This window comes from Cygnus olor, chromosome 2 (genome assembly GCF_009769625.2).
Source record: "Cygnus olor isolate bCygOlo1 chromosome 2, bCygOlo1.pri.v2, whole genome shotgun sequence".
In the NCBI taxonomy this organism is placed as follows: domain Eukaryota; kingdom Metazoa; phylum Chordata; class Aves; order Anseriformes; family Anatidae; genus Cygnus; species Cygnus olor.
Window position 1 is genome coordinate 69,029,456 of NC_049170.1, and position 20,119 is coordinate 69,049,574.

General features: G+C 39.3%; 1 protein-coding gene across 1 annotated transcript in view; it reads left to right on the forward strand.

The window, feature by feature from the left end:
* The window catches only part of LOC121065747, a 188,330-nt gene that overhangs the window by 71,204 nt on the left and 97,007 nt on the right, over positions 1-20,119 (forward strand). The window contains 3 exon segments of the mRNA XM_040548759.1: positions 9,063-9,326; positions 11,158-11,296; positions 16,358-16,519. Coding sequence (XP_040404693.1) covers positions 9,063-9,326; positions 11,158-11,296; positions 16,358-16,519 — 565 coding nt within the window.

A 20,119-nucleotide genomic window follows, 5' to 3' on the forward strand; every position in this document is an offset into this window, starting at 1 on the left:
GCAGTCATCTAGCAGGCGCTGACACTCATTTTAAAATATAGCTACAAAAATTAATAAATTTAAGTCTGTTGCTTGGAAAAAGAGGATGTTCTATTTCACCGAATGAGGTGTTTTTTTTTTTTTTTTTTATTATTTAAGACTTCCTAAATACTTAAGATGGCCAAGTACTTTAGTAATGTTCAGATTCAGATTTAGATTTATAAAAAGTAAAGTTCATATCTTTGTTGTTATTAGTCATTTCCAACATTTTCTTCCCTGAAGTGCATTTTGAAAACTACATATATCAGAAACTGATTAACATGTCCTAAGGTATTAATTCTTAAAATATGATGAAACAAACAGTTTCAAGGATCTTACTTTCTATATGTCAGCAGCTGTCTAAGGACTCTGATGCTTTTAGTAATTACAAAATAAGGTATCATTAGGAAAAGTACAGCACAAACTTTTTTTCTCCCTTATTTTGTTCTTGAGCTAACTGCTGGCACAGATGAAGAACATTTAGCTGTAGGACACTTTATAGGACATAACATAAGAGCCTGATACACTCTGAAAAAGATAGGAAGTAATAACGCATGGCAGTGCCAGAGGACTTTTAAAATGAGAGCCACTTAAATTTTCCCTGGATGCAATTATTTGCAGTTGGGATGATAAGGTGCTACGTGAACCTTGTGGTAAATGCAAAAGCTAAGTTTAGATGGATGCTTGTATGTATTTGAAGACTGCAATTCTGATGTTTTTTTTTTCACACAGCAGGAACACATACTTATGACTGCTTCTGGTTTGTTTATCAGAATTTGTTTGGGATTTTGGTCTTAGGGTGCTATTTGCTAACAATCTTTTTGTAACAGATCCTGAAGATGTGTGTTTTCAGAGCAATTCTGTCCTGGCTGTATCACACCTCTGGGGAGAGGTCTTTATGGTGTATTGCAAGCAGCCCTCAGATTGGGTGCTGTTTACATCATGGGGCAGCTCAGTCTGGTGCTGGACCTTCAGCAGTGCTCCTCTTCCAAACGGTTGTGAGCCTTTCTCCTCACTGTGGGTCCAGCAAACAGTGTCATCCTATACCAATCACAATTCAGCTGCAGCCAGCTGAATTCCCAGAATGACACTGGGGCACTTTGCTGCCCATTGATGGTCTTTACCAGCATGGAAAGCTCCATTTCCAGCACTGTGTAAAGACTTGAAGGGATTCATTAAGTCTGGTGTGCTGGCATTATAAAGCCATTGCATAATAGTAGAATCTATTGCATCTACTGTATTAAGTGTTATGCAATTGATTTACATATGGAAAAGGTTACTGCTTATCCCAGTTTTTGTTTTCAGTAATTATTTGTACTTATGTTGTATGTTGTCTAGTCATTGTGCTCATGTAGGGTTCTTGGATTGTACTGCATGTGCTCTTTCAGCTTCGACCAAAGCATACTGCCCAAACACCTCAGAAATATGGCCTACATTATAATGCATCACATCTAATTTAGGATTAGATATGTGGTCTGTATTGGAAATAGCTAGCAGACGTTAAAAATCAGGAGTGTCTTGGCACAGGCTTTTACTTTGGACCACCGTGTGTCCTCTTCCTTAATTAATGGGAAATTATATCTGTAAGAGTGCTTGGTATGAGCCAATGGATGCAACAGTTGGGTGCAATATCTTATCTGGGGCAGATCAGCTGAAACACAGAATGCAGCATCCTCTGCCTGTATCCTTAGCTCCAAGTAAACTGCAGACAACAGAGGACACCAAGAGCAAGCTAAATATCTGCCACAACAACAACAACAACAAAAAATGATGAGAGTGTAAAAATGCTGTGAGAGGAGCAATTCCATGACTTACCAGATCTGACATTCTGGGACTAAAAAAAGGCTTAAACTGTGTGTTGGTCCATATCTGCAAGCTGTGGGAGCCAGAAAAACATCCTCAGAAGGCACTTTGTTTCTTAAAATATCTGGCTTTGAAGCACTTCACCTTTTAAATAGTTATCTACCTACCCTATGAGGAAAGAGTGAAGGAGTTAGGCCTTTTCACCCTGAAAAAGAGAAGTCTCAAGGGGGACCTCATCACAGTACTGCAGTACTTAAAGGGTGTCTACAAAGAGGACACAGGCTCTCTCTCCACAAGGAGCCACATGGAGAAGACAAGGAGCAAGTGGTATAAGTTGCACCCAGGAGAGATTTCATCTTTATATAAGAAAGGAAATGTACACAGTAAGAGCAATCCATCACTGTAACAACCTCCAAAGGGACATGGTGCAGCTCCCATCACTGATGGCTTTCAAGATGTGGTTGTACAAGTGTGCTGGATAATATCATCCAGGCTTCTCCTTCCCACAGAAAGCTGGACCTGGTGATCTTTTGAGGTCCCCTCTAACCTGTGCAGTTCTCTGATCTGTGAACTCAACATCAGCAGGCTAATTGCAAAGCTGTACAACAGAAATGCAGAGAGTACTTTATCATTAAAAAATAAGGGAGAAGGAGGACCTGTTTAAATATGCAAATTTTAAGTAGAATGCACAAGAAAAAGGGGATTTGTTTGGAGGAGCCAGTATCCCTGTGTTTTTGCTGAAAGAGCTGTTATCTGAGTCCTGGAGAAGGGAACGGATCCTGAGTGAGGTCTGGACCATCCAGGAGCGTGAACTCTGCTGTGACACAGCTTTTCTGGTCAGGGAAGTGTCGCTGTGTCCTAGTCCTGATTGAAACTTAACAAGGCAGCAAGTGCTTTGTGAAATGTGTTTGAGAATCCAGAACAGCGTCAGGAAAGATAACTGGAAGGGAAGAGCCAAAAGGGGAGGAAAACTGTCTGTTACTGCTCTGGGGACATGGGAAGACCCAGGCAGGGGGAGTGTGGTGAGTATCTCAGCACCGCATGCCAAATGAACAGGGTCCCTCTTGGGCTTCTTGGCTCCCTGTGGTCTGTCAGCAAAGTATGTGTTCTCCTGACACAGAAGAAATAAACTGCTGTTTTGTGTTGGTGGCCTACAGTATCACAGAAAACTGATGCTCTGACCATGCTGGAATAAATCTCAGGAATAAATAACTGGCACAGGAGTGGCAAGAGAAGGAACCTCAGTTCCTGTGTTCAGCTTACAAAGGCAAATTCTCCTCTTGCACAATGAGGTCAGAATCTACCCAAGCCAGTGGTATATCACCCGAAACTCTCAGGGAGGCTAGTGCTGGCTGTACCATACATTACTACTCCCTGCTGGTCAAAGAACAGAGAAGAATTAGCAGCAGATGTGCCAGGACAATTAGCAACAGATGCAGAGGCTAAAGCTCACAGAATGTGAACATTATTTCCTGGTATTTGGAAAGATAAAAGGCTGGATCCTCTGGTGTAAGGCAATAGAGCTGCAAGTGACAGAATCGGTGTTTACTGTGCCCTGAGTTATCTCCTGGAGGAAAGGGAGGTGGTGGGAAATTGTCACTGTTGAACGGCACAGAGGTGTTTCCATCAGGGCAGTCAGCACTGCACTGGGAAAGCACTGGGGTGCCTTGGCCAGGGAATGTACTTCTCCTGGGTGTGCAGGGCTTGGCAAGCAATGCTGAGCTTGCAGGCACTGCACCATGAAAACTTCTGTTCCATACTACACCATTATCAGGGGATTTTGGGTGCTGGATCACAGAGAAAGTAGTGGTACTACAGCAGCATTTAAGGAGACTCTTAAGCAACAGGGAGAGAAGACACTTGGTTGACCTATATCAGGCTTGAAAGGTCTCATCTCTTTTTCAGAAAATAGAAATATATACATATATATATATATGGGAAAAAGAATCTGCACAGCATCTGCACAGCCCTTTGATTTGTGTGCCATTCTGTATTCAGATACCTGTTCACAGGCAGGCAAAAATGGAAAGATGGGGAAGTAAGTTTCCATTCAGATGATAGATAGACATTCTGATGATAGATAAGACTTTTGGAAAACCCTAATAACCTGATGTTGTGTTTTTACCTCAGTCCATGTTTGTATTTCCTGCCCTCTGGCCTTTTATAAATTTCAGAGTTACATAAACACTTCCCAAGAATGCTCTTCCATCTGCCTGCGTGCTAGCTTTGCGTGTAAACAGGGAGGACTTGAAATCTGGTCATAAAAGCTCCACCCTGTTTTAGCAGTAACAACCTTATCTCCAGCACTTTTCATTTTACATAGTGAAATAATTTATTTTATTTGTTAATGAAATGGTTTGATGGGAACCATCTCCTATTTAAAAGGTTTTCTACTGGTGTTTTATTCCAGTAAGTTTCATTTACCATGGTTTTCATAATCAGAAATGATGAACCATTAATTTATATGTTGTTTTGCAAGAGTCTTCTATATAATAAGTAAACATCAAGTTGCCTTTACATTTCCTAATTTAGTTTAATCCATTTGAGTGCTAGATGTTTAGTGTCATTTTTTTTTGTGTTATGTGAATTAGGGAATGGCATTTCTGTCCTTTTTCTTCTAAATTGAAAGCATTTGAAGGTGCAGAGGAGAGAGGCAAAGGTTTATTTCTTCTCTGACAAGGTTAAAACCCAACAGAAAGTCAGACAAAAGCCCCAGATCCTCACCCTGGATCTGTTTATTGAAATATTCAAATAGAATCCATTCTCTCTCTAGAGTAAATGATTTCTTTGCTGAAATTATGGTGGCATATGGAGAAGTAAGATATATTACAATAAAACTGATATAAAACAGTTGAATTCAGAAATAGTGGGAAGAGATAATTTTAGTTCACTATGATTTAATTCAATTAAATGCAACACTGTTAACTGCAGACTAAGAAGAATTACTTGTGCATGTGCAGGCACACACAAGCATTATTTATTCTCTATTGCATCTCTATCTGCAGAAGAAATTACACCATAGAAAAGTGGGCATAGGATGCTTTCATACCACTGGAAAAATCTACACACTTCTCAGACCTCACTGGAAATTTTATCTGAGCGAGGACAAACCGTGAGATAACCTGTCATAGATTAGATCCATGGATTTATGTATTATGCTCTTTTTGGACATCAGCAGTGTTGGTGCAAGCCTGTGGACTAACTTGCAAAATGGTTCCTCAAAAGAGATTGCTACCAGCAGTGAAAATATTAGCTGCTCACTTTTTCCTTCAGGAACAAAACATTCCATCCAGACATGTATGCCCATCCTGTGTTGCCCCGAGCCAGGCAGTGTTCTCTGCAGATGCATCTTCTCCCACTGCTCCAGAAAGCACCCGTTCTGGTTTCCTCCAAGGACCTTGGGTCTCATAGGGGAGAGCAATTTGCCTATTCCCCTTCTCTTACCATTCATGTTGCTCCCTGCCCTCACCTGCGAACAAGGACACCAGTTCACAGTGGCTTGCAGGCTCTCAAGGACTGTGGATTTTCATAGGAGCCATTTCAAAGGTGCCTAAATGCCTTTGTTTCTGCATGTCTATGGGTCTTGCTGGCCATGCCTCAGATCCTTGCTCTTGGACCCTGCCTTGGGGAAGGCTACTGAAGGGCCGGTGGCACAACCCCGAGCTCCCTCCTGGGGCAGACTGGCCCTGCGGCTGTGGGACAGCAGGCTGTGGCAGAGATGCATGTTCACCATGGTGATGGGAATGGGTTTAGCACGAGGATGTCAGGGAGGCTCCTTTTCAAAACTCTTCTGTTTCAGCCTGACTGCCTGTTCCTAACCAACAGTTCTCCTGTATAAATCATGCTCCCAGCAGCCGTCGGGATGAAAATGAAAGCCCGCAGGCATTTGTGTGAGTGCTTGGCACACTGGCATAGAGTAACAGGAAGAGATTTGGCAGATATTTTTGTATAGATTCAGCAGAAAGAAATTGCTTATTTGGTAGATATATTTTATTAGACTGTACAAGCCAAGATGTGTCCTGCCTTGGTCAGACACCTGATGTTCAGGTGTGAGGACTCCCAGAATGAATCTTACAACCTCAGGCTTTGTAGCATACAGGTGTGTGATCAAATCCCTCTTTTTATTCATTATATGTTTGGATCATGGAATGGCATAAACATCCATCTCCTGTAACTCTGAGCAAAGGGATGCTTTCGGTCCCAAGGAGTGATTTTGCAATCTAAGACTAGGATGAGAGTTTACAGCAAATGAAGAATAACAGTGAGCAGAAAACAAAGAAATTAATTTTTAATAGTCAGTCTGACTGCCGTTACATCATCTGCCTGACCACTGTCTATTCATAGACAGGCTGGTGGAAGAGAGCATACTGTTGAGTCGATCTTAAAAAAAGAATAAGTCTGGGAAACAATGGAGACACTGAAGGGGATGTTGTGATACAGCAGTGATTGCAGCTGCTTATGCTTTGGTATTGCTCAATAATACAGGTAATTGTCTTTGATCGTATCCTTGTAACCACCACCTTTAATTTGTTGCACAGAGGTTACTATCTAGCACCCAGCTAGCCAAATGAAATGTATGGCTTGATTAAGCATCTCTTTTGTCAGTAATTTGTGCCTAATGTTTTTAGCTTTCCCACGGGCTGTTATAGAAAATGGTAAATCTGGTTTAAATGAAACCTGATACTGTTAATAGTTTAATAGCAGCTGCCACAGGGTTATGGCATTTTTCAACAGATGCTTCTGTTACATTTTAAGCCTACACTAAGTCTTAGAATATATTTACATAATTAATATAAAGTACACCTACATAATAATGACAATATTTATAGTTTTAAAAGATTTCCTTAAATGTCTTCCTCTGTATTGTCATTATTTAATAATAATATATAACTTTAAACACAAAAGCATACTATTATAAATAATAATTTATATTTACCTCATCAAAGATATCTAGAACATAGCACAACTATAGAAGCATAACATCTCCCAACATATAAATTATTAAAGTAGGTAAATCCCTTAACTGCTTCAGAAAACGACAGAAATTGTTTCTATTTGGAGGTCTTGGTCTGAGTTTCAAAAAATACTGAGGATACATCCTACAAGACACTCAGAAGTTTAGGTACTCAAATCAGAGGACACCCTTGAACATCATGGCCTACATGCCAATTCACAAGGAAGAGAGAGATGGAGCAAAGATTCCTCTTTCCCTGCCTTCACTGTAAAACAAGGTAAGGTTGAATGGGAGTCTCTGCAAGGCAAATGTACCAAGGCAGACAGTGCTAAGAACTTTGAGGACTGAAATAGGAAAAATAAAATGTGGAAAATGTTAAAACAATACAATAATTTCTCTATTAGAGAAATATCCAAGACAGTTTAAGCGATTAGGCAAAATCCCAGTTCTCAATAATCCAGAAGAATGTGTAGGATCTACTGGGTCTAACCAGGATGTTAACTTTCCCTGCAGCAGCCCATACAGTGCTGTGCTCTGCACTTGTAGGTAGAACAGCACTGGTATCACACCAGTGTTGTGTCTGCTGCTGAGCAGTGCTGGCACAGCATCAGGACTCTCTCTAACCCTCCTACTAGGGGGTGGACAAAAAGTGAGAAAGGAACATCACCTGGGCAGCTGACCTAAACCAACCAAAGGGATATTCCATACCATATGATGTCACAGTCAGCAATAAAAGGTGGAAAAAGGAAGAAGAGGCGAGGGGTGGGCTCTTGTTGCGAAAACATCTGTCCTCCCGAACACCGGCTACGTGTGTTGAGGCCCTGCTTCAAGGACATGGTCAAGCATCTCTCATTTGTGGGAAGTAGAGAGTAATTTCTTTCCTCTGCACTTCCACACAGCCTTTACTTGTTTTGTTTTGTTGTGTTTTTTGTTTTTGTTTTTTTTTGTTTTTTTCATTTTCCCCTCCCTTTTCCCCTTTCCCTTTTTCCCTTTAGTTAAATTGTTTAATTAATAACAATCTTTCCTTAATAACTATTCTTCCCTTTAATTAAATTATCCTTATCTCAACCCATGAGTTGTTCTTTCCTTTATTTCTTCCCCTCCTCTTCTAAGGAGGGGGAGTGAGAGAGCGGTTGTGGTGGAGTTCAGCGACCTAGCACAGTAAAACCACCACAAGGATCAGTGGAGAAGTAAATGTTTTGCTGAGTGAGTGGTGTAGCTGACCTATTGCTTCCCTTCTCTCCAGGTTACTGCCTTTCAGGTCTGTTAGCCAGGGTATGATGGCAGCCACCTTCCATGTTCCAGATTTTGGATGTTTTTTAGTTGTCCTTTAGAATGAATTAGAACTGCTCAACAGGACTAGGATCAACCCCCATATTAATTAAAGAACAGTTAAAACTGTAGCATAGGATCAGATTGCTTTGTCTTTGCCCTGCTTCCTCCTCTACTTCTTCTCTATGGCCATCTGCTTCATGACCGATTTTTTCACACAGCAAATCTTATAGAGGGATTTACGTAACTTCATTACTTCAGGAGTCTTCACCCTTAATTTTCAAGTCTTTGTCATGGGAATGCAATTACTCCAGGGCCTTAAGGCATTGGTTACACTCTTCAACAGCTCTAACCTGCTGAGAAGAATAACTCTGGCTATCTTATAAAAAGTGTAAAGGGTATTAGCAAATTTTTGGTATGTTTGAGTTTTCCACCTCAGATTCCTTTTTGCCTCTATCCTGAGGTTCACATACTTTGCAAGAAGGGCTTCCGTGTTTTAAGTTAAAGGAGACTACTGTTGTGTACCAATATCATTCCCAGAACTGTGTGGAGAATTTATGACTCAGTGAGGAGCAAGCATGTGTTCTCATTAGGTATAAGAGTAGGTGATCAAGTAGGTGAACCCTTCAAAGTTGCTGCAGGAAGAACCCAGTGATGAATCTGAATAAGATTTCACAGGGACGTCTCATATTCCAACGTTGATTCGTTATTTTGTTTTAAAATTTTCTAGTAGCAATGTTATTCTACTACTGGTAAATAAAGAGAAAATGAACACTTTCAGAAAGCCAGGGGAAAAAAGAAATCACAAAATTAGCATGAATAAAGTGCACAGCATTTTCTGTCGGAGTGGAAAATTGTTCAAATACGTGATTTGGTGGAAAGAGTTTTTCATTGTTTTAGTGTGCAAAATTAATTCAAAGTTATGACGTTTGTAGAGTGTTATATGATAAAAAAAAGATGTTTCCCTTGTGATGTTTTTAAAACAAATAATTATTTTATTTTCCTCCTTTGCTAGGTTCTACCACCTAGAAAGGCTGTGAGGCCGGGCATGGCAGTACTCTTTGAACTCCTCCTTCTTGCTGGAACCTGTACTTGGATTGATCGAAAAGTGGGATGGGGGGTTTTTCCTTTATGTGACAAGAGTCTGAATGCTTTGGAGGGAAAGTTTAAATGTCCTTTCCTTAGAGGCCATTATGATTCTAAAATTGACCAATTCAAAAAAATTGAAAATCTAATTTCTCAAGACTTGGACCATTGGCTGTGCAATCTATACTTTCAGGTTTGTACATAAACATTTCTGTCTTGTTTGTTTAATTGAGAATAAATTCCACATTTTTTCCCCCTGTCATCCTTAATCCTGTGTCCTGTTTTCAGCTAAGATAGAGTTAATTTACCTCCAAGTAACTGGTATGGTGCTGTGTTTTGGATTTAGGATGAGAATAATGTTGATAATAGGCCGACGTTTTAATTGTTGCAGAACAGTGCTTACACTAAGCCAAGGACTTTTCAGCTTCTCATTCTGCTCTGCCAGTGAGGAGGCTAGGGGTGCACAGGAAGCCGGGAGGGAGCAGAACCAGGCCAGCTGACCCAAACTGGCCAAAGGGATATTCCATACCATATGGTGTCATGCTGAACAATTAATATGGGGTGGCTGATTGGGGTATTAGGGAGGACCGCTGCTCAGGGATGGGATGGGCATTGGTCAGCAGGTGGTGAGCAATTGCATTGTGCATCACTTGTTTTGGACATATTATTAATTACTATTGTTGTTGTTATTACTATTATTTTTTTTTTATTATTTCTCTTTCTTTTCTGTCCTATTAAACTGTCTTTATCTCAACCCACAAGTTTTACTTTTTTTCCCCTTATTGTCTCCCCCATCCCATTGTGGAGAAGAGGGTGAACGAATGGTTGTGTGGTGCTGAACTGCCTGCTGGGTTAAACTACGACATCCCGTCTTCGTAAAAAAACAGTTTATCAAGCTACCTACTAGACATAGAAAGAAAATGAACATCAAATGCATCTCCAACTCTCACCTGAAATTAATGATTTTTCAAAGCCAGATTGTATTTGAAATACCGAAATACTGTTTGTAGTCCTGAGTAACTGGATCAAAAAATAGGACTAAAGTTAAAATTCTGAGTTTAAGCCTGTCACCACTATATGTGAATTGGCACCACAGTTTTAATGAATCTCAGAGGTGCTTTTGCAGTTATACATGGCTACAAAATAAAAGAGTGTGGTTTATGATATCATTGCATTTGTATGCCTGGGATCCCTAGCTAGCAAGCGGGGATCTGTTGTAGAAACCTTACTTTTGAATAGGTTTTTGTCCAAACACACATAACATTTATTTTGTATAACTTTGGTTTAAATAGGCCTGAAAATAAGAACTCTTTTTCAGTGGAAGCTTTGTTTCTGGAATTGTAAATTAACTGTGTTATTTGTAATTGAAATATGTTCCCTCATTTGGAATCCTAATGAGATCACAAACTTATGCCTCTTTTATACTTGTTTCTGGATCAGGAAAAAGTAGTTACCAAAAATTATGAATTTTGAAAGTATCTTAATTATAACATGGGTTACTTAAAATAAAGTGTAGTTATTCATTCTGAGTTTCTTGTAAAGGTGTTTTTAGGGTAATCTTCATTTTTAGGTATATCAAGTAATTGAAAATAACTTCAGAATCATGTAAAGCAATAACAATTTATAGCAAAAGCATACATCAGACAAGCTAGGAAAAGCCAAGAGAAGAGTAAAAGTAGTTGAAATAGGGTAAAAAACTCAGAAAATTAGTCTTTCAACCCAATGCATAAACCTCATGGCTGGGATGATTTAACAAGCCAGGGAATCTATACTTTCCTAGATGATTTGGACAATGAGTCACCTCCATTTATGGGGTGTCCACCTTAGTCTACGGGTAAAGGAAATGCATGTAGGAAACTGATATGAGAGCAGAGTGTAGTAAATGGAGTATGGAGAAGCAAGAACATCCTAAAATGCTCATACCAGTGGACTTCTAGAGTTCACAAATAGTGTATGCTTGTATGTTTTGGCTTTGTGGAATACTGAACTGCTTATGTGTATTGTTTTGTTTTTTTCCTTAATAGATAATTAAACTACCACAGGATTCAGATAAGCAGAATAAACATGCTGTGCATCTTCATCTCCCACCTGAACTTCCCATGTATTCCAGTGTTGCTGAAAAGAATGGTGCTTCAGAGAAGGTTAAGTGTCATGGACCACAAGGTGATGATTTCAAACTTTAACATTTAAATTCAGGCTTTTATTGGAGCAACCCTTCATTTCATTTCAATATTAGCTAGTCATTAGTGTTCTTGTTAAGCTAGATTTTCCTCATTCAGGTATTGGTCCAACATGTGTTATAGCAGGAATGGTGATTCTTTTTATTAAGATTGCTTAACTTTGTTTTCAGTTGTGAGCAATTTAAACCACCCTCATTGCTGAAGATGAAACTTTCCATGCTGACTTCTGCTTGAGGCTGAATAATGCTTGGAAAGTCACAGTAATAATAGTTCAGCTGGTTTTGACAACAAGCTTACAGGATTTTTTTTTTTTGTTTTAAATAATACTTGATGTCTAATTATTTTTGGAAGAACTCTAGCACCTCTCTGGGCTAGAACAGGGGCAAGGGTCAAATTTGACAAGGAGATAGCTCTGGCATTATAGTCATGCCTTATGCTATTCCTATGAAATTCTATTAAGATTCAGTCAAGTGGTAACCCAGAGGAAAGCCAAATTATCATTTGCTTATGTGGACCAGACCTCCCCAGAAGCTTCCTTGCAAAACTTCTAAATGTTCCCTTTAGACTGAGCATCCCCTCTGCCATTGGGTTTTCTCTTTCAGTGTGTGGGATCTGACTGCAAGGGACAATAAGAATTATTTTCTGGCATACAGACGTGCCTATGTTCCCTCTTGTTTAATGAATTGAAGGATGCAGCCAACCCACAGGTTTTAGCGTCTGTGTGAGTATTACATGCATATCTGAAAGAGAGATTTAGTTCTTAAGGACAGAGGTTCATCAGGCATTTGATAACAGCAGCAGTGATGCATGGTAGAAGACATGGGAGGAGAAAGAGGAGGATGTTGGAAGTAAAGGAGGAGAGCAGATAAGCAGTAATCATTTACTGTGGTAAATGAACAGCTCAGGTTGGAAGTGTAACATAAGAAGAGTCCAACAGAAGTATTTTCAGACTGTGAGAGATGGTTTAGGAGATAAAGTAAATGAGGTTTGCCCTGCATCGCTTTTAGGCTAAGCAGCAACCAAACTGTGATCAGAAGAGTTTTATGTACCCTGATACCAGAAATACAGAGGTTTAAACATACATCATTATGAGGATTAAGGTCTTTTTGTTGCCATGAATCTTCTACATGTCTGCTAAGAATCTTTCTTCTCTAGGTTCAGAACAAACCAATGAATAGTAGATCCAGAAGGTGGAGTTGCAGCCAATTTTTCTCAACAATGAAAAAGAGTTATAGACAAGCTTTTAATAAATCAAACCTCATCCTTACCATTATTTTGTCCTACCATCATTCTTTCCATGCACACAGACTCACACATACAAAGGGGCTGCAACTAAACAGATCACTGTTTTGGAAATGAAGAAAAACCTGAGATACTCAGGTCCAGAAAAATGTGTTTCTAAGAACTGAGGAAAAGCATTAGTGTATGTCCTGTTTGGCACGCAGACCTCTGAAATATGCTGATAAGCTGATCATGGAAGATCTGCAATTTCCATGCCACACAGATTTACATTAACAAACTTCCATGAGTAATTTCTGATATTGTTTATGTTTATTTATTTTTCTTGGAACCTTCTTTAAAGATATTATTAGCTGCTAATATCCCCCATGGGTTTGTTTTTTAATGTATCTATGCGGTACTACAGTATGCTGTTTCTGCTGGTGATATGTTGCTAAGAGATTTAATAATGGGTAAACAAACACAACATGTGGTAATCCATTTCAAATTAAAAGTTTATTAAACACTAGCTTGATGACTTTCTGGCTATTTACAATTAAAGGAATGAACCTTAGGGAACTGGAGATCACGTGGTGAAAAATCACGACTTCAACATTTCCAACAGAAAAATGTGTTTATGATCTGTGGCAAGCTGTCGCACATTGATATGCTCTATAAATACTATATTATATCTGTTAAAACACCAAAAGCAGGGGAAAAAAAAGGTCTGTTAAAGTGACATTAAGGTTGAGACACAAACCAGAAAAAGCAAGAACAGTCTAAATGAAGACTGGTGCTTTGTAACTCACTCTACTGCAGTAGTCTAAATAGTGAGTGATCTTACATATCAATACCATATGTGGTGCTGCAACATATAAGCAAAATAGAGCAGGTTAGGAGATGGTGTTTTATGCTTCACTTCAAATTTGTCTTGGTTTTATAAGTTTAGGACAGAACCTTCATATTATTTACATTGACTCCAGGCTACATTATTCTTTTAAACCGTAGGTCTTTATTGAGCTAGGTATGGCTCTTCCCTCCTACACAGGATCTCTCTTTCAATGCACACTGTGGGGTAATGCTACCTAATGCTGCCTATAGCTTCCATTCTACCTTCCTTTTAGATTATGAATGTGCATTATCAGATCCAGTGTGTCTTTAGTGCAAACCGCATCTTCTCTCCATTCTTCTGAAACGTTATTCCTTGTGAGGTTCATGGAAGAGGACAGCTTCTGCTTCCATGGCCACCATTCTCTGTTGTTTTTAAGAAAAGTTTCTGTTATTTTTGGTCTATTGCCCCATTACAGGCTCATCAGGCTCTGTCAATAAATAGATGACAATTTCTGCCTGGAATTCATTAGCTATTGTTGTGTGTTTGGAAGGCAGCAACAACTCTAATAGCATAGGTATGAAAATTTGATGCAACTAGCAGAAGCATTGCATTGATGGGTGTCCTGGTTTCAGGTAGGACAGAGTTAATTTTCCTCCTAGTAGCTGGCAGGGTGCTATGTTTTGGATTAGAATGAGAAGAGCGCTGATAACATGCTGATGTTTTAATTGTTGTAGAGCAGTGCTTACACCAAGCCAAGGACTTTTCAGCTTCTTGCTCTGTCCTGCTAGCGAGCAGGCTACGGATGCAGCAGGAGCTGGGAGGGGACAGACCCGGACAGCTGACCCAAACTGGCCAAAGGGGTATTCCATACCATCTGACGTCATGCTGAACAATATATAGGGGTGGCTAGCCGGGGTGGAGGGGGGGGCCAGCTGCTCGGGGATAGGCTGGGCATCGGTCAACGGGTGGTGAGCAATTGCATTGTGCATCACTTATTTCGTACACATTATTACTATTAATACTATTATTATTATTATTATTATTATTATTATTATTATTATTATTATTATTATTGTTGTTATTCTTTTCCCTGTCTTAATAAACTGTCTTTATCTGAACTCACAGACTTCACTTTCCCGTTTCTCTCCCCCATCCCAGAGAGGGAGGGGGGAGGGTGAGCGAACGGCTGTGTGGTGTTTGGCTGCCAGCCGGGCTAAACCACAACAATGGGTTTGGATATAAATAAGCAAGTATTCTAAATGCATGAAAACGTCTTTAGAATCAATCTCCATATATAACATTAGGCATAAAAGTTCTTGAAGAGACTGCTCTTTATCAAAGCAAAATCCACAGCTAGATCTCTGTTGACTTTAGCATCCATAGAAGAGGGGATTCACATGTGTAAAAGGCCAGTGTAATTCAGTTGCATTTGGAAGAGTGTTAGCTCTTTCAGCCTCAGCAAAGTAGCTGGACAGAACTTTCATATCTGTTCTCTAGTTGAAACAACTTTAGATCAGACCCATTTAGGAAGTTTTACTCTACACCTGTTGGGAACATTCTTCCAGATACTTGCTTTGCTATCTATGCTGTTCCTCTGGCTTGTAAAATTAAAGGAAAACCCACTTCATTCTAGTCAGTTACTCACATCTCTTTAAAATTGGCTAGTTTGAAGTCCTGGTGTTATGCTCAGCACTGTACTAGCATATAATGATTTGTACTCAAGACCTCAAAAGGGTGCTTAGAAGGGAGAAGGTGGAAGAGTGGCTGAGGAGGAGTAACATACTAGAATAGCTTTTTCAGTGCAATGTTGTGTGCAGTTTTTGGCCAAGTTACAGTAAAAATCACTACCTGGAGCTAAATACTTATGACAAATGGTACATCTTTTTAAGCGGAAGCTTAAAAGTTTCACAACTGTGTGAAACCAGGAGGAGAGTTTTGCATTGTGTTCCTAAGCCACGGCTGCCATTGTGGATGCCATTGCTCTGAAATCACATAGGACTGCAGGCTGGGAGTCTGCCTTCACTGAGAGCTAAGGGAAATAAGTGCTATGTGAATGTTTGCTTAGCCTGTCAGTGTTAGAGGTGAGGCCAAGGTTTTCAAGGAAATTGTCTGAAGGTAGCCAAGCTGGTTTGGTCCCAGCAGCAGGATGATCTCGCTGTACTAGAGCTATGATACAGGCTATATTAGCCTGGGTAATGTTGTGTTAGCACGATTGCACTGCTCTTGGTATCTGGGCTAGCAGAGACCTTGTTGCTGCTGCTTTGCAGGGTGGATGTACCACATGGAAGGACTCCCACTGCCTCATCATTCTTTGGACTAGATCCTTATGAAGGCAACATGCAGATTTTCTAGGCATCTGTAGCATTTTCTCTCCAAGAAGTCTGCTTGTCCCTCATTCCCGCTGCTCTACTACACTTTGGGAGAATAAATAAAAAGCAACTTAACTCTTCAAGAATGGTTTTAAGGACATTTATTTTCACTAGTATATAATGAACAAACAGCTCATTCTTTTCCTAAATTTTATTTTTCCTCCCCCTACAAGGTTTGTTGTCTTATGGCTGGCTCATGTGCAACATGAATCAACCAGAAGAAAACTTAATGCAGCTGATTTTTTTTTTCCGGTTCCCGAACAACAAGCAAATAATGGAAATAAATATTATAAAGTAGAATCATTTTTATTTATACGATTTATCTATTTAAAATACAATATAGAGCATTTTTCAGTATTTCTTCCTTCTGTCTGCCTGCCTGGCTGTTGAAAGCAGCATTGCTTTGTACCATTTGGCTTTGGCAGTCCCTGAAACACACGAGTTATAAAGCTTTAAACAGTTGCGCAGGTCTTTAATTGTAAATTAGTTTTGACAGAGCTGCTAGGCAAAGGCCTGGCCCATACCGTCATGATGCTAGCCGACAACCCCTTACTGCTCCTGGAGCAAGGAAACATGTGGAAGGAATTGTTCTTCTACATTTTGCAGCTTGTCATTTCCTCTGCAGGGCAACCTCTGACCTCCCTGAAAGATCCTGACACCCATAAGGGAAGTATTCCCACTGTTGTAAAGGAAGTGGAAAAGCAGTTTAATGCTGCAAAAGGAGGAGAAGCGTGTGCACCAGAAGAATCTGGGAGGAAAATGGAAGAGCTTAAAATGCTTCCAGCAGGTTAGGACTTTTATTGCATCATTTAATTTTCTCAAAGTTTGCAAATAGATCTGTTTGGCATGTGTGTAAATACCCTCCTCTCCCTTCCCCCTTGCTCTGTGATATCATCTCATAATTATTTCACTAGGCAAAGGAAGCGATGGAAGAGTTTAAATCAATTCTGAGGGATCAAAAGCAGCTTAGGCAAGAAGGTACAGAAGTGGTGGGCTCCTCTGTCTAAAATGTATTAGTAGGCCAAATGTGTTAGCAATTACAAGGTGTGTGTGGAGTGCACTGACAACATTAGATTATGGCTGGTGTTTCTGTGATGTTTTTACATCCTTTCATTTTATTTGTTCACTTATATCCATGGATTACATGTTGTTAGATGCTTGGGGAGTATTTATTCTTCCTGCAACATTTTTAATAGCAATATTCTTTATTAATTGTGCTGAAATACAGTAGGAGTGCTTGTCTGTATCGACATTAGGTAGCATTTGTTTCTGGGACATGGGATTTCTTTTGAAGGCAAAAGTCTTGCAAATTACACTGTTCTTTTTATCCCGGGTAAAATGTGTTTCTGAGAATTAGGTAGTACAACTCCTAGGTCCTATGCTAAGCTCAGATGCCAGCATGATGGCCAGAGACAGATTCACCTCAGGACAAGTTAAAGGAGGGGGTGCCCCCATAATTAGGGTCTGCAGTTGTACCCAGCACTCGGCGCTCTCCTACCTACTGCAAGAGTCAGCTTTCATTTTAGGGAAAGGATGATTCTCACTCCCTTGGAGTGCAGAGAGAGCTAAATGTGCAAGTGACAATAAATTAATCCTGACACTTGAAAGAAAAGTGCAGTTCTCCTTTTACACCAGGAGGTTATGGTAGGCCATTTTTAGACACTGAACAGAAAAAAAAATTGGTAAGAGATAGCTACCTGAGGGTTCCTGCATAAGCAGTAGTTCTTGGTATTTTTCAAATCTGTGGTCCTCACAGAACTACACAGTAGATGTTTGGATGGTGGTTTTAAGCCAATAGACATGGCAGTTTTCCTTTTAGAGCAACCCACAAAACAATTCAAAACCATTTCTCTGGAGATGTTTGTTGACTGTCCCAGAAGACTAGGACTATGTGTCTGCTCTTATGGGTACATGAGTTGAATAGCTCATGTTAAGTGGGTACAAGCAGAGGTAAGAGCTTGCATGGTATTGCTTAGTAAGGACTTGTAAGAACTGTGTGTTGATGTTGACCATCATAGTTGCATAAGAAGGAGAATACAGAGTTAGTGACAATTTTTGCTAAATGGTGTTGGTGACAAATGTTAACCAGGTTATGGAAAAATTGTAACTAAAATTTCAGTACACCTCATAATAAGACCAACACTTTGTTAGCATGTCTTTCCTGGATGTTGTTATGTTGTTCCTTCAAAGAATATATTCACAGCTCTAAGTTAGATTTTTTTTTTTCCATCTTTTACTTCAGGGAAATTTACGTGGAAATTCATTCAGTTCATTTGCACATTAGTTGCGCAAAGCAGCTTAGAGTACTCACAGTATTTTAATATGAATAACCTGTATGAACAGAATTATATTAAATAATATCTAATGGTATTTTGACATTTGCTTTTTGTCTGGTTTATAATTTTTTGCAGACTTATTCTCCTTTCCAACATTTGGATGGTTTCACATTTAGAATGTATGTCTCAAAAAGCAACTATTTTTTGTGCAAGTAGACAGCTATTCCTTCTGCTCTCTTCCGCCTATCCCCATCACCAATGTTTACCTAGGTCTAAAACTACCATGTCAAAATTTTATTCAACTTAGTTATGTGGAATTTAGTAGATGTGCAATGTTACATAAAACATTTTAGGGCTCATATTTTCAATTCAATTCAATTACAAATACCCTGAAACAATGTAGTTAAAGAAGTGGTCTGATTTTGAAAGGTACTAAATTACAATGACTTTGATTGAAGCAAGATTAAGAAATTGTTTTGCATAATTAGAGGATCTTACTCAGTATACTCTGTAAGAAGAGATACTACTATCACCTACAGAGAATTAAAAAAAAATCTGGTATAATAAGGGAGTCTACCTGAACTTCCAGCAGACCTCCAAAAGCATCCCAGGATTTGCAATAGGCAAAAATTATTTTTGCTCATCTTTATTCACATATCAACAGATTTTTTTTTTCTTGAAGAGCTCAATTTATGGTGCTTGATAACTCTATTACATATTAATTTAATTAAAAACGTTGGTTTCAAAAGTTTCATTTGTTTTACGATGGAGGATCGTCAGTAATGTAACCAGTAAACTCAATATCTGCACTCAGAACTAGAGAGGGGAAAATGTTTCACTTTGAAATCCCCCAATAAGTTATGCAGAACCATGTATAAAGTAGGATTTATACTCTATCAAATGTTTAATTTCAACAGCATTTCCTGCCCATCAATGCTCACCCCAACAGGCAGTGCCTCCCCAGCCTTCCTCTCAATTGAAGCCTAATTTATTTTTTTTCATAGTCCCCAATTATGCATGTACCACAGTAAAAATCCTGGAAACATGTTAAATAATCGTCATAAATATTGTTAGTCAACCTGTGACAAAAAGCTTTCTGTTCATGTTCTGTTGTTCCTTCATTCCATTGCTCTATCACCTTTCTATAGTACACCCCGAAGAAATGTATGGACCCTGATTTTCAAATCTACCAGCTCAGAAGTATTCTTTTGTTTAATGTCTGTCTTCAAAAATAAACTAAATATTGTCTGAGAATATTTAAGAGCTTCAATTTGAAACTCCCTCCATGTCTGTGAAAAAAACATTGCAAGTGAATTGTGTCCTTTCATGACATCAAAAAACATTTGTCTGAACAAAGCTTCAGAATAACACCTAAGAAAGGGAGGCACTCAGTCTAACCTTGGTGCTCTTGCAGATAATACTCAGCATTGTATTCAGAACATATTAAGTTGTCCCCTCCATATAAAAACAAACAAACAAAAACACAAACAGAGACACAGCTTCGTTCTACTTTTATTATTATGTTTGGTCAGAAAGAGTTTATTTTTTAAAACAGACTTGTGTAAGTGAGAATTGGTTCTGTTGAGAGGATTGTTCTGTTGAGAATGCTCACAGCCACTTCTGAAACAATTTTTTGAAAACCATTGAGTCTTCCTTGTAGTATTTCTCATTATGCTGTAACATGGTTCTTCTTCTAACATGCTGTTTCCTTCTCCATAACCATTGCATGCAGATGCAAAAGTAATTACCTAAAATAAAAGCCCCCAGAGCTGTTCTCATTGGTAGTTCCTCATGGGTGCCACATTCAAGGGAAGGATGTTTTAAAATGAAGGTTACTTGCCCTTCATATTTTGTACAGGCAGAGATTCAGGTGGCTGAACCTTCTCTTTCTCTGCTGATTTTTTGTTACTGTAAGTGGGACTGTGTAAAGGATTGGGTGATTCTTGCAGGTAGGATTAAATTCAACTCCCGCTTACAGTTGTGCAATCCATATAATCCGCATTCTTCTATTTTTCCAACTCTTACCACGTCGATTGATTCCCAAAGGGCAGGGTGTAACTGGGGAGAGAGTCCCGATTGAATTTTCATGTTGTTTTCTATCTCCCTGCTGT